This window comes from Aquarana catesbeiana, linkage group LG01, assembly GCF_042186555.1.
Source record: "Aquarana catesbeiana isolate 2022-GZ linkage group LG01, ASM4218655v1, whole genome shotgun sequence".
Lineage (NCBI taxonomy): Eukaryota > Metazoa > Chordata > Amphibia > Anura > Ranidae > Aquarana > Aquarana catesbeiana.
The window spans coordinates 872,416,891-872,432,692 of NC_133324.1; the positions used below are offsets into that span (position 1 = coordinate 872,416,891).

The 15,802-nt window shown below is 40.8% G+C and overlaps 1 protein-coding gene across 1 annotated transcript in view; it reads left to right on the forward strand.

Annotated features, from left to right (window-relative positions):
• Window positions 1-15,032, forward strand: part of HS3ST1 (heparan sulfate-glucosamine 3-sulfotransferase 1) — a 42,690-nt gene extending 27,658 nt beyond the window's left edge. The window contains exon 2 of the mRNA XM_073610043.1: window positions 13,386-15,032. Within this exon, the coding sequence (XP_073466144.1) occupies window positions 13,447-14,382 (936 nt within the window). The 5' untranslated portion in view covers window positions 13,386-13,446 and the 3' untranslated portion in view covers window positions 14,383-15,032. The remainder of the gene's footprint in view (window positions 1-13,385) is intronic.
• Window positions 15,033-15,802: the final 770 nt, after the last annotated feature.

Here is a 15,802-nt window from a genome sequence, read left to right on the forward strand (position 1 = left end):
TTTTATTTAGAATCAAAATTACAAGACTTTATATGCCATTGGAACCTCCTCTGACAATACAACTGTAACCTAATTAACATGAGCTAGTTTACAAAATCATTTACCCAGACTAGGTGACTATTCAATACACATTACCATAAACATCAACACAGGGTTAATTAGAACAAACAACAATGTGTGGAATACCCTTAGAACCTGTGGTAAGCCAGACTAGACTCATTTACATTAAACACATTAAAGTAGAGAACAAGACCGGTAGTTGGAGTTGATGACACCAGCATCTCCTCACAGTATGTGTCCCAACAGTATGAATCAGTCTTATCAGCAGGGGGGCTGCTGGAGGAATCCCCCCTCCCTCTACAGGGACACACATCCCAAATGACCACAGCAAAGAGTCCACAACAGAATGAGACAACATACAATATATACACGATTGAGTCTGATTAGTACAGATCAGACTGGATTTCTAATTCACCTTGCAGAGTATTGTTCCCTTAAAATCCAGGGCCCATAATCTGTTGGCAAGAGGCTCACATTCAGTCCCCTCCAATAGCCTCTGTCCCGGGTGAGTCTGTCACAGTGGGTGGGCGAGTCAGATAGGTAGCCTGATTATTTAAGCAGCCTCAGCCAATCCCTGGAGATGTGTCCAGATGGTGGATGGGAAGTGTATAAATATTCTGGAACAGAAGAGAGCAGTGTTTTTTGTTTTTTTTTTGTTTTCCCCCTGGAGGAGAGGTTCCCAGCCAGGAGGGCTGCCTGGCTGTCTTGCTGAAGACCCTACTTATCAGGATCCCAGCCATTATGAGAGCCTGCTCAGCCATAAACCCTATTAGTGACCTAAGCGGGTGCCACCTATTAGGGTGCCACTGAAGATCTGCCTTGGAAGTTCACATAAGGACCTGCTGGAGTCACACATTTCAAGACACAGACATTGTGATTACTGTACCAAAGGGGGAGGATTTCAGTGACTATTACCCCTGTTGCACTAGATAAAAGTCTTGGATGGCCTGGGTCATATTGGTGCCCCGGTTATGTCCACTTAATGTCCCACTGCTTAAGGGACTTTTCTGCAGAGTTACTATGAGGAAGTGTCCTTTTAGTAATGTGGATTATCCCACAGCTCCATGAACCCTATCCAAGTTATTGCTGCAATACAATTTAAAAAGGCAACCCTTCTAGACTGTGTTTCCTGGACTCAGAGGTATGAAGTTGCTGTTTGCCTGGCTGCTGCACTAGCGGTAAGAGAACCTGGGCCTTTAAATTAGAGGCCCTAGTAAAGGGTTGCACTACACTACTGTAAAAAAAAGGCATTGGGAAGCTGTGCTCAATTGAGGGAGACATGTACAAATGAAGAAAAAAAACTACAATAAAAACACTTTGCAGCATAGAGAGGATCTTTTCGTGGGGCTTTGAAGGCAACAATATAGGAACCATTTTTAGGGAACAGTGTTTCTTTTATGGACAGTCTCAGCGACAGCATACATTGGCATATTTGGTTGAGGAATCCATTTTTTGTTTGCTTTTACAATTAGTGTAAACTACATACAGCAGCGGAACCCCAATCTAATTGATTTGAGTTTAAAAAAAGCTTTTGTTTAGGATGCTTAAGCAGCGACCCCATGCTTTTTCATCAAATGGTAATAGGCCAGCTTTGAATGACAGAATAAACTAGGAGACTGCAGATGACACAACAGTGTTAAATTGGCCAGCAGCAAGACCATTTTAAACCGCAAAGTTAGGCCAAAATTTACTGGAGACAAAGAGCACATGTTTTACCTATGCAGTTTATCAGCTTTCCCTATGCTTTTCTTACAACAACGTTCAGTTCATGGACTGACTGCTCTGTGCCTTTAGGACCATGAACAGATTGGTGAATAACATTGATTATCTTGTTACAATAGTATTTGAAAGTCAGTGGACTATAGTGGCAGCCGATGTGCTGAAAGGAAAAAATGAGAATCGGTTTGTTGAATATGGGACTGTGTAGCCGCAGACCAATCAGGGTGCCCATGCTGGCCCATGGACACCACCAAAAATACCTTCAATGGGGATGGGAGCATCAGAACTGGACCATGGAGCAATGGAAGAAGGTGGCCTGGTCTGATGAATCACATTTTCTTTTAAATTGTGTGAATGGCTGAGTGTTTGTGCATCCCTTATTTGGGGAAAAGATGGCACCAGGATGCAGTATAGGAAGAAGGCAAGCCAGTGGAGGCAATGTGATGCTTTGGGCAATGTTCTGCCTGGAAATCTTGGGTCCTGTCATTCATGTGGGTGTTATTTTATCCATACTGCCTACCTAAACATTGTTGCTGACCAATTATACTCCTCTATGGAAACTGAACTTCCTGAAGGTAGTGGCCTCTTTCAGAAGAATAACGCACCGTGCCACACTGCAAAAATGCTCAAATTATGGTTTGAGGAACACTGCAACGAGTTTGAGGTGTTGACTTTTCCTCAATTCTCCTGATCTCAATCCAATTGAGCATCTGTGAGTAGTGCTGGACAAACAAGTCCAATCCATGGAGACCCAATCTCGGAATTTTTCAGATATGCTACTGACGGCTTGGTGCTAGACACACGGCATACCTTCAGAGGTTTAGCGGCGCCCATGCCTGGATGGTCAAGGCTGTTTTGGTGGCAAAAGGGGGACCTATTCAATAGAAGGTGGGCAATCATAAAGTCATAATTGCGCTGCATTCTTTTAGGAAAATTATCATTGTTGATGCTGAAAATGATGTTGGTGCTGGCTGCAGTCAGATTTTGCACTGTTGGGTAGCGCAGAGACAACATCATTGTATTTCACTATAGCTGATCTGTGTGTGTGTGTGTGTGTGTGTGTGATGTACAGTGTGTATGAGAGTGAATGAATTCCATGATAACAGCATATTGTCACACTTCTGTCTAACCATATGCATAGTGCAACAAATGGTGTGTGTTTTTTTTTTTTTTTTTTTTTTTACCAAATTGCACAAATTGAGGTTTAAAAATAAATGCTGGGTGCTAGCACATGAGAATGCAGTAATGGCATTGTGATTTGTTCATAACTTTTGCTAAATACTAAAAGAATTATAGTACTTAAAACTTACGAAGAGCATTGAATAAAAAGAAAAATCTATTCCCTTTTTGACCTTGAAGACAGTTAACTGCAAGCAAAACATTTTACGAACACTTGCAGAGATCAGTATCAAAATGGAACAACAAATCACTTAAACTAACTTTATAAATCTAGAACTCTGCTGCCCCTAGCTACCAGATGCTGCAATGATTCTACAGGTAATAAAATGTTAAACAATGAAAAACAGTATGACATGTTTTTGGCAACAATACTTCTTCTTTTAGAAGGTGTATAATTAAATTATATTTGATTATATACCTTCTATTTTATTTAGGTGACCAGTGATCACTATATTGATTTTGCAGCATCTCCACGTTCCTTGTGTGTGTATATATATATATTTTTTATTTTGTATTAATTTCAGATTTACAGTAGTGCAGAGGTCCTTTATCTTTATTTATAGCAATACTTTTTTTTGTTTTTTTTGTTTTTACTTTATAATGATTGAAATACATCACACGGTAATTTATGGATCATACATCATCTCCTACAGATAAAGGCAATATGAACTATCTTAATGCATTGAGATAAAAAAACCTTGTGTGTAGCAGCCTCCCCAGCACACCCCTAATTACCTACCTGGGCTCCTTTGTTCTGCAGCGATGTTCACAAGTGTCTTAGCTGTCCCAGAAACTCCTCCTTATTGGCTGAGACACAGCAGCTGCACCATTGGCTCCCGCAGCTGTCACTCAAAATCAGTCAGCCAATCAGGGGAGAGAGGGGCGGGGCCGGGTTGGGGCGCTGTGTCTGAATGGCTACACGGAGCTCTGACTCAGTTTGGGTGACCCTGTAACAAGCTGCTGGCTGAGGGGGCACTAACCAGAGGGAGGGACCAGGGAGGAGGAGATTCCGGGCTGCTCTGTGCAAATCCAACTGCACAGAGGAGGTAAGTATAATGTGTTTGTTTAAAAACAATCACTTTAAATTGTAGACTTACTTCTGCAAATATATACTTCCCATCTTAAAGCTGAAGTTTGCAGTGTCACTAAAGGCAAAACTTTTTTCTTTCGTTTTGGATAGTGGCGGGGGATTAGCCCTCTTGTCAGATTTTATTTCTGTCTGTGCCCCTGTTCGTGAGATTCACCCTCTCGAAAGTGAAAGTAAAAGAAAATCCCAAATTTTGGAATCTCACCAGAAAAGGAATAGAGGGGAAAATCTCTGCAATGGGGACAGTCGTTCTGATGACACCCTGGGGTACCTTCACTTTGGGGGGGATTTCCTCTCGCCTCCTGTTTTGGCTGTGGGACAGGAAGTGAAGGGAAATCTCTGCAATGGGACACAGATTGCCTAAACAAAAAAACCTGAGAGAAATTATACCCTTCCTTACACTATCTATCTAAGAAAAGTTTTTTTACTTTTGATATTTTTAATCTGCCCATATTTTGCCTTCCCTGGTTGCTCTTTTGCAAAAAAAGTTAACTTCATGGGGTTACCTTCTAAAAGTACATACCACACCCTAGAGCTGCACGATTCTGGTTATAACTAGAATCACAATTTTTTTTTTTTTTTTTGTCTTCTGTCAGAAGTGAGCAGAGAACTTTCTGTACTTGTTACATTGAATCGGGAAATGCTGTTTTGATAGGGAGGGGAGTAGATTCTTAATTACTAATCGTGCAGCTCTACCACACCCTTATCCTTGATGGTCTGATATGGATTGTAAGGGGGACCTCGTACACAGAAAAAATACACGCTGTCCCCTCCCAAATCTCTACCATACCCTTTAAGTTAGATAAGATTGCCAGCAGACTACTACTAAAAAGAAATATAAACCATTTGATACCCTGCTCCAAATATAAATTAGAATTAAATTAATCAATAACAGAGTGCAGTCTTGCACCGTAATGTGAGCAAACATCCTACTCACCCCATGGACATGACACCCATTACAGGTTGTCAAATGAGTGTCAGAAATGAATCCTCCAACGATATTGGCCAACACGATTTGATTCACATATCAAAGAAAGAAAAGAGATCCTCATGGTGTAGCATATAGCAATTAATTCCATTAATAGCAGAACTTGGTTAATTGGACTTTTAACGGATCGCAGGCAACAGCAGGTACGCCGATCACATTCCACTTGCATTCCAGGAGACAAAGGCGGAAGTGACTTGTCACGCACTTTGTCTCCTGTAATGGGTGTCATGCCCATGTGGTGAGTAGGATGTTTGCTCACATCCATGGTGGAAGATGGCACTTTGTTCACAATATAAAGAATATTCACTTCACCTGAGTGGAGACTTTTTGGTGGCAGTTTATGGACTCTGTTATTGATTTATTTCTTATTTATGCGTGGGGTGCGGTATGAAATCTAGTTTATATTTTTTTCTTTTTATTCATAGACCTTTGGTCTCACTACGAGCAGCTTCCATTTACACTTTTTTTTAATTTTGTATTCGCTTTATTTAACTTTGTATTCATTTAGCATATGGTTGGTCCAGGGTGCGTGGTCTTAGGAGGCGTTTTCCCTTTTTTTTTTTTTTCACATACTGCTACTGAAGCCCTGTACACATGGACCGACATCGGCCCGTGTGTATGGGAGCCAGTCCGAGAGAAGCTGGCCAAACAATCAGACAAGCATGATGGAAAACCAACAGCCGACTGACTCCTAATTAGCCAATGGCTGAGAGTGAAGATCGGAGTGGGGGGGTGGGGGGCGTGCGTCAACCTGTCAGAACACAACAGCTCATTAAATTGTTAGTACAGCGGCTCTGATCAGGACTCATAGGTTTTTTTTGTTCAACCCGCTGGGTTGAACAAAAAACCAAGCTTAACTGATTGTTAATATGATTGTTTATAGAGGTTAAAGATGGTCCTCAAGTTCATTTAAGCTTTTCACACCTTTGAACTCTGATGAAGAGGAAGCTTGTGTTCCCAAAAACATGTTGAGTTTATGTGCTGTGGCTAAAAAAAATATCTTTTGGCTTCGTGCTTCTGGTGTTTCTGCTTTGAGTCACTCCTTTGGTACCCATCGATGGGGATCCTTCTATGTGAGCAGCTTTGCTGGAGTCATTGAGCTCATTGAAGTAGTGTGTCTTGTTAAATCATAACGCTTGGATAAGTCTCTTTGATGGCTTTTTTGTCTGGCCGGGATGTGCACAGCATCATTATTTGGCAGGTGAAACAGACAACATTTATGCATTTCAACTATTCAGCCATTTGCTTGGAGTTCACCTTTATGAAATTCTCCTAGCTAATATTCACAGAAAGCTTAAATATTTGTTTTTGTGGTTTTGACATTCCATTCCATTCTATTCTCTTATATGGTTTATAGAGAAAGTAATATTAGTATAGATTTTGCTCTTGCTAAGTGTCATTGTTGGCCTAATACATGTTTTGTGGAATTCTTGGTGCTTATTAGTTCAGCGGTAAAGGATGACCTTGAGTTCCGCAGTGTGGGAGATTCTTGTTCTCCGGTTTATATTATAGCATGCATTTATATTCTGACATGCTGGCTTGTATTCTTTGTAATATTACTGATTTTCTTTTGTAAGGTGCTTTACTCCTAAGTGTCTTCTCTGTGTTACTGACAAGCCACAGATAATAGTGAGTCTGCAATCAGACTCAGTCTGCCAGACATGACCTTTAATACTGAATTGAGGCCTTCATGGAAAAAGTCTATGAATATTTTCTTACAAGGGAATAAAAGGTACCGTATTTATTGGCGTATAACACGCACATTAATTATAAGAGGGAAGTTTCAGGAAAAAAATTTAAATGTAATAAGGATTTAATATTTAAGCAACATAAGGGTCAGTGCCCATCTGCAGCCTCACCATTGCCATCAGTGCAGCCTGATTAATGCCCATCTGCAGCCTCACCACTGCCATCAATGCAGCAGCCTCACCGTTGTCATCAATCCAGCAACCTCACCATTGCCATCAATGCAGCAGCCTCACCATTACCTTCAATGCAGCAGCTTCCTATTACAGAGGCTGCCAAGTAAGCAGGAGATTCTCACAATATTTAATCTGATGGCGCTCGTCCCGACCCCCCCTGTCCCCTCCGAGGCAGCTAAAATTGAAGTATTGGCATATAACACGCACACACTATTTGCACCCAATTTTCATGGTGAAAAAGTGAGTGTTATACGCCAATAAATACAGTATTTTGTATTAAATTGTGTACCACTACTTAATGCCAGATGGAGACTAATAGAAAAGCAAGAAAAAGACAGTGGCATTAAAATGTCTATAGGAGAATTAAATTTGTGTGACCCCCACAAGCCGGTCATAGATTGATTGAATCTCAGCTGTTTCAGCAGGGACCGGCCAAGATTCAATCTGTCTTTGGGCAGGCTGGTTGTACCGAAGTCAATCCAACGATCAGCTTCAGAACAACCAACCTTTTGGCCACCAGCAATGGCCATTGTGTTCTGCCAGCAGGAACAGCCCTGCAGGATGGATTCCTTTATCAACACTGTGTTGATAGGGAAACTGAGCAATTTTTTTTCCTTGAACTCATGGTGGAAAGAAAATTACATAATCTGAGCTGCTTTACATTCACAGCATCACCCCACGGTCTTCCTACTGGTTCTAGTAGCAAGTAGTGCCTGAGGTGCTGCGGTGAGTTCGTTAGTATACCTAAAAAAAAAAAAAAAAAACTGCTGCTTGCAACAAGCTCAGCTCATTAAAGGCTAAGTCCACCTTTTGCAAAAATAAATGCACCCATATCGGTCAATAAAAAATTTGCAGTTCTTTTTTTTGCATTGAGTGGATTACAGATGCAATGCTCTGACTCCATTTTTAAACTATTCCTCCAGCCAAAGGTTCATACTAAGGCACAGATCGCCATCTAGGTTGCTAGACCAAGTATCAATAGACTACAAGTGCAGCGACATCCCCACACTTGTGCTCCATTGAGAACTACAAGTCTCTTTGCAGTGGAGGCAGATGGGGCTTTTAGTTTCCTCATTCACAGATCTCTGAATGACGTGGCTGTACAGACAAAGCCATACATAGCCACACTAAGTTCAAATAATTGCAGGAGCCAGCGGGGAGAACTCCCATATTCTGTAAGTGTGCAGGGAAGAGGTTGGTGGGTTTGGTTTGAAGGGGGGTTGAGGACTCTGAACATGTTTCAAATCCAGTTTGAAAAATTCATTTATTATTATTATTATTATTATTATTATTATTATTATTATTATTATTATTATTATTATATTTTTATTTTTATTTATTTTTTTTTTTTTTGACCCATGGCTTTCAAATGTGACAGCTTGAATGGACATTTACAGGGAATCTGTCAGTTTTTTTTTTTTTTTTTTTTTTTTTCATATCCACCCAAACGCCTAACAAACAATAGAGCAGTCTAAACAGTCCTAGAGGGAACAGACGGTAAAATTTGGCTGGTGACTAAAATATTCTCTGCTGCAGTAAAACCTGGCCATCTGCCTGTCTCCAGCTTGTGATTGGACAGTCAGTGAGCAGACACAGCAGAGAACAGAACACTGATAACGTCATCCCTCTGTTCTCTCTATCTCCTTCCTTGTCATTCACTCAGTGGCGGCTTGTGAAGTTTTAGGATGGGGGGGTGCCAGACCTCGCCCTTCCTTTTTGACCCCTCCCACCTGGTGAAAATGGGCATGGTTTCAGCAAAATAGTGGGCGTGGCTCTAAGGTGGGGTGGCTAACGCCTGAGATGAATGAGGGATGGGGAATGAGAGATATGGAGGGACAGCAGGCCCAGATCCTACACAACAATAGAAATATGTGTATTCTAGAAAGTTTAACAATCAGCAGATAAAGATACTCCAAACACCTGGTGTTACCACTTCAATTATCCTGGCACCATGGTTGTTATGGTGTCGGGATGATTGAAGCGCATTATTTCTATTACATCGTAATATAAGATTAAATCATTAAACTCACCATAATGCAGAATCAGTGGGAGTCCTGATCGTGTCACTAGCCACATCGCCTACAACCAGATGCCATCAAGCATCCCCAGCAGAGTCCGTCCTTGCATCAGGTGCCCCCAGCGGAATCCCTCCACGCAGCCTGCCTGTGTCCACCCATCGCACGCAGCCTGCCTGTGTCCACCCATCGCACGCAGCCTGCCTGTGTCCACCCATCGCACGCAGCCTGCCTGTGTCCACCCATCGCACGCAGCCTGCCTGTGTCCACCTATCGCACGCAGCCTGCCTGTGTCCACCCATCGCACGCAGCCTGCCTGTGTCCACCCATCGCACGCAGCCTCTGTCACTTCAGACCCCCCCCCCCGGTCCCGTTCTTCACACAGTGGTACTTACCTTGTTGTTGTCCTCTCCTGCGGTGTCTCCTTCCACTGGCAGCAGCGATGGAGCTGCAAACTTCTTGTTTCCTCTCTCGGGTGCAATGGGGAAAGAAACAGGAAGTGACATCTAACTCAGGTCAGATGTTAATCAAATCTGAAGTGCCGAGTAGCTTCCGCCCGGCGCCTGTAGTATATATTACTATGGCTGGGCGGCAGCTACTCGGCGCTTCAGAAAACGCCACAAGGCAGGCTAAATGCCCTCAAATGCTGCGCCACGTCTGCAATCTCGTGATTGCATAGACGTGGCGCTTCCCATAAGTGCACGGTGCCCGGCGTCTCACTGTGTCCGACGTCCGAACACAGTGCACTTAAGGACCTTTTTTTTCACTTTTTTTTTTTTTAAGGGCCAGTATTAAAAAATACTTTTTTTTTCGTAGCTGCCTGGAGGGGGGCGGGGGGGGGGGTGTACGGCACCCATTCGCCCCATATGGATGGGCCGCCACTGCATTCCATGTGTATGCAGCATATCTGATTGGCTCCTAAAGCCATATTAAACAAAAAGCAAACCTTTTTATTATATTGCAATTTGCCATTCGATGTGATGGCTGAATAAGTTTTTTATTTTTGGTGAATGAAGCCTAAATGTCTTTTCCCAAATATAAATAAATACCTTTTAAAATAAAAAGGATGGGGGGAGGGGGAGAGCATGGATGGGTACCATGGCTATGGCTCACTAAGGTGTGCATAGAACATGTTCCAAAAACATATACTGGAAAATCTGACAAAACATGTATTGCCTCTGCCTGAGTCATATAGGGTGCAATACAGCTCCAATCCTACTCCACACTTTTTCTCTATGCCCTAGACTTATTTCACGATACATTTTCTTAACAAAAACCATCCTTCGTTTTGGATTTCCTGGTTTTAAAGGGTTTCAATCTCTAGCACAGACTATCATTGCCCTATGCTGGTGTTGAATAATGTTTGTACCCCCCACTAAGAAAACTTGTTTTAGGTATGATAGATTGGCAGCTCACTCATTATTCAATCAATTTTGACATTCAATCCAGTAAAGTTGCAGAACCACTTCTTCAGCATTGATTGTCTAGACATGAAAGGAAATTTAAGATTACAAAAGGATGTTGTAGGAGTAGGACAGCGTTGTAGGTTTGGCTCAAGAAGCATTATGTGGCTACAGAGTTAAAAGGCACTGTGTAAAATATTTATTTCCCACCTAGAAAGCTGAGTTATTTATTTGGTATAAAAGATTATTTGATGTGTTTGATAATGCATATCATGGTCAAAATCTGAACTTAAACTGACAACCTGTCATGGCAGGAAAAAACAAAAAAACTCAAATGGTTCTGAGGCAGATCCAGTTAAATGTGTATAATGCATGCTGGGAAATTGTCAGGTCATAAACCGTTTGTCATATGACTTATCACTTAATGAATATTTAAATCTGGCTAGCACCTTCATGTGTGCATGACTGAGAAGATTAATGTAGAAGAAATGCACCAACCTTATTTGGTTCTATGTGTCTATTCAACATGGGTCATTAAAGTGGTTGTAAAGGCTGAAGGTTTTTTACCTTCATGTATTCTATACACCTGAGCCTCCACTCGAGCCAGCAATGTGCACGAAAGCCTCGGCTGTCCCGGGACTCCCTTTCCTCATTGGCTGAGACAGCAGCGGGAGCCATTGGATCTCACTGCTGTCAATCACAGCCGGTGAACTTATGGGGAAGTCGCGGGGCTGATCCACAGCTCTGTGTCTTATGGATGCATAGAATAGTGCTCGGGAGCAAGCATGCACCAGTGCCCCCATAGCAAGCGGTTTGGACACTGGTCAAGGGGGAGGAGCCAGGAGCACCAGTGGGGGACCCTAGTAAGAGGATCAGGGTTAAGTGGCGCTACATATTAGCTAAGGGCGCAAAGTATATATAAGGGGGCGGGGAACTGTACCCTAGGGTGTGCAATATACTCCCAAACTCAGCTCCTACTATCCCAGTCTTATCCCCAATCTTATCCCCAATCTTATCCCCAATCTTATCCCCAATGCCTCATATGGGGATACTTTATTACATACAGTATTTTAATGAAAAAAATGTAAAGCTTTACAGTCACTTTAACTCCTTCTTCCTCTTCTCCTCTAAGCTAGTATTTTAATACTATGTTTTTGTTTATTTTTGTTTTTTTGTTTTTTAACCATTAATTAGACTTTCTTTTATTTTTGTGAGTTTTGTTGTTTTTTTTTTTTTTTTTTTTTGTGCTGCATTAAAAAAAGCACAAAACAGATAAACTTTAATTTGTAAACCAGTTTGCAATGCTTTCTTTTAAACTAACATTGATCAAAGTAAAATATCTTTCCTTTTAGAATGTGTTACATTTTTTTGTCCATTGATTGCATTAAAAAAAAAAAAAAAAAAAAATTACAAGACAAGATCACTATGGGAAATTTTTTGTCCTAAAAAAAGTGTGTAAAATTGCTGTGTAATGACAACATTATTACTAAATAAACGGGCTCAAAACAGACATCTAAAAATTGCTGAGCTAAAGTGATGAAGTGGTTAAACCATTCTTATGAAAACAATCTTCCTGTTGAAAAGTATTGGTGGACCTCTTGTCTGTTATCTGGCAGGTCAAACTAGATGTTCTGTAAATCCTTTTCCAATGTCTTGAGCCCTGAAGGAATTCCAAGTATTTTGCCAAAAGCACATTTCCCGTCAATAGACCCTGATCAAGAGTTAGTGGAGTAAAAAAAAAAATACAGGATACCTGATATAGCCCAGATTTACTACAGTTTACCGTCAAAATTATAAAGACAGGACCCTGAGACTAACTATTGACTTAAAGGCTGCTAATTGGAACACAGCTTGGTAAAATACATAATTAAAAATGTAAAACTGAACATCGTTACCAGTTGTCAGTTTTAATGTGGTGTTCTGTAATACTTTCCTAATAATGTAATGTAATGCTTAACCTATGCTTTAAACAAAAAATGGCTAATGGTAAGTGCATTGCAGGGTGTTCAATCTAAGATTCAGTCATTCTTGATATCTTGGGGCCACCAAAACACTTTTTAGATGCATAGGGAGGTTAAAATATGGACTAAGGTAGATGATTTAGGCATTATCTTGACACTGAAGTGGAATGTTTAACGCATTAGTTGATCGCTGCTTGATTGCAGTATCAGGTGACATCATTTTATCTAGAGGCACCTCCTGCAGATGCCTCACTGAGATTAGGCCAACGGCAGGGCACATCTGCAGACTATGTAAATACAAGCATATTTGGAATACAATCGTGTATGTGTATGCATATTTTATTCTTTGAGATAATGCTTGCTTGTTCTACCACTGACTTATGTCTGTCGTCCCTACCCCAGGCTAAATAATATAGTAGTAGACCAGCAATAATTCAGATGGTTGTGTAGATTCTAATGTATCGCACTATTTTATGGTCCTGGGTTTTTAGAAGTCAGACTCATTCTTAAACAGGAGGTAAGGGTTTGATTGCCCAATACATTTTTCACCTTTAACATACTACTTCTGGTAAATCTAGGAAACAGCTGCTTAGAGAATAAATTACAGAACACCAACCCCAGAATTATGTTAGAACATGCTTAACTTAATGAAAACATTAGGGGGTTACACAATGACCTACTACATAGGGATATGTCAGTAAATGGTGTGTAACTAAAGTAAATTGAAATATCTTTCTAACAGTTTCTAATAGTCCTAAGATTTTGCATAATGATTCTGACACCATTGGTAACCTAAAATTGGCTACAATAACCACTACATACATGCTGTGCAACAGACAAACTGGTTAGTTGACTTAATTTTGTCCTTTAAAGATAGATTGCAAAATCATTTTGGAATGAATGGAATTTAAGATGTTTATAAGCTGCCTGTGTGTGGGGGGGGGGCGGCAAAGGGGCCTAAACCCAACCTGTTTCTTTACACTACATGGTCATTTTAATGTTTTAAAAACACTCGTGTGGTATCTAATAAAAATATCAATTTCATTTTCAGGAGCGTGTATAAAGAATTGACACAAGACGTTGGACTGACCTATGGAGCACTATCCTGGTAAATGAATCAAGTTTTTGATGTCATGGCATCAATATTGCTTGGAATGTGCCTCATCTTCAGCCAGCCTAAGCTGGTTACTTCTTACCCAACTTCAAATGAAAAGGCCTATGCATCACAATCTCCCATAAATGAACAGAGGACTGCCATTCACCCTAATGGTACTCAGCAGTATCTACCACATACTATTATTATTGGGGTACGTAAAGGTGGAACAAGGGCCTTGCTAGAAATGCTTAGCCTTCATCCTGATGTTTCGTCAGCTGAGAGCGAAATCCATTTTTTTGACTGGGAAGATCAATATAAAAAAGGTTTACAATGGTATGTTGGCCAAATGCCATTTTCTTACCCCCATCAGCTCACAGTGGAGAAAACTCCTGCATATTTTACATCACTTAAAGTCCCAGAACGCATTTACAACATGAACAGCACAATAAAACTTCTTCTTATCCTAAGAGACCCTATCGAAAGAGTTTTATCAGACTACACTCAAGTTTTTTACAACCACCTGCAGAAAAATAAATCCTATCCACCGGTGGAAGACCTTCTTTTGAGGAATAGCGAGCTCAACACAGACTACAAAGCAATAAACCGGAGCCTGTATTATAGTTTCATGGAAAACTGGTTAACGTACTTCCCACTTCACAATATTCACATCGTTGATGGAGATTATCTAATTAGAAATCCCTTTCCGGAAATACAAAAAGTAGAGACGTTTCTGAATCTTTCTCCCCAAATAAACGCATCAAACTTTTACTTCAATAGGACAAAAGGGTTTTACTGTTTACGTGGCAGTGGTCGGGAACGTTGCTTACATGAGTCCAAAGGGAGGGCCCACCCACATATAAACAATTTCCTGCTGGACAAATTACGCAAATACTTCCATGAGCCCAACAAAAAATTCTTTCAGCTTGTTGGAAGGACATTTGACTGGTTGTAAAATAAACCAATTGACAAAGACTGTGTATTTACGAAGGATATTTAAGCTATAACTTATTTGTAAATTTAATATTCTTGCCAGGACTAGAAGAGAGAAAAATGCTAGTTTTATTTTTATACTGATTAAGTGTGACTATAATTTGTATGGATTTTCATGGGTAATAAATTATATTAGTTTTGCAATATAGTACACATTTTGTTTCTGCTGTATATTTTTATACACAATTATGAGCTTGTGACCACTAAATAATAAAAAGCTCTATGGCAATTTTTTTATTTACTTGGCCTTAAAAAAAAAAAAAAAAAAAAAAAAGTGGCAATTTCATGAAAAATTTACAAATCTATGTTGCTTTAAATGTAAAGACATAAAATAAAAATAAAAAATTAACTCTAGTCAAAGCTCTTTTGGGAAGGAGTGGAGGAAAGATTACAGCCTATTCAGGTTATTGCTGTCTGTTTCCACTGGGGTATTATGTGCATTGTAATTCATACAGGAAATAAGGGGAAATCTCCCCAGTAGTATATCGCACAACTGCAATAAAACGTGACTTGAAATGCTAAACCTTCTGTACATAAAGAACTATTTTGGCTGAAAGTTTACATTCATTATACCGTATTGTCCATTGTAATTAAACAGGAAAGTGAAACCTTTCTAGAGCAAATTGTTATATGGTGTTTGTCACTGTGTGGAACTAATGACTGCCTGATAAATATATGAAAATATAAACAGACAGATTTTGATTTTGTATAAAACACTAAGTTGTGAAAAGAAGAGATTGATGGCCCTGATTCCAAGTCTTCTGTCTAAGATAATGTGATCTCTTCTCCTTAGAAACTCAAAGCGTTGTTCCACCCGCAATTTTCCCCTTTCGTCTTTCAGGACAGCCACCATGAGAGATAGTCTCCTCCTCTTTCTTCCTGTAGGATTGCGCCAGCCCATAAATTCTTACTTCCCCCTGCCGGACCTCAGTATTAGTGTTTCCTCTGGCGGGGAGACACTCTGCAAGGAGCCAGGCCGGTCAGTCAGGGAGACTGTGGCTAGTAGTTTTTTTGTTTTTGTTTGTTTTTTTTTTTTCTGATCCGGCAAAGGGGAGCAGGGGCTTCCTAGGAGCAAGGGAGGTACTTACCCTCTACTCAGTTGCCACCCCATCCTAGTCGAACGCGGCTACAGGTTGCGGGGGGACCCCTATCGCGTCCATAGGGCCGCATCAAGCAGGTGTTCGCTTTCCCTGTACTTGGTACAGGCCGCTCTTTTTTGGAACTAGGGGGCCGGACGACGGGCGACGTCATTTCCGGCAGAAGGACGAGTGCTTGCCTTTGATCCGCGACTTCTGGTTCTGGGTCGCAGAGCTGATGGGGAAGCCAGGCACAATCTGGCGATGAGTCTGGAACGCGCACAGGCACCGTGAGACTCTGTAGTA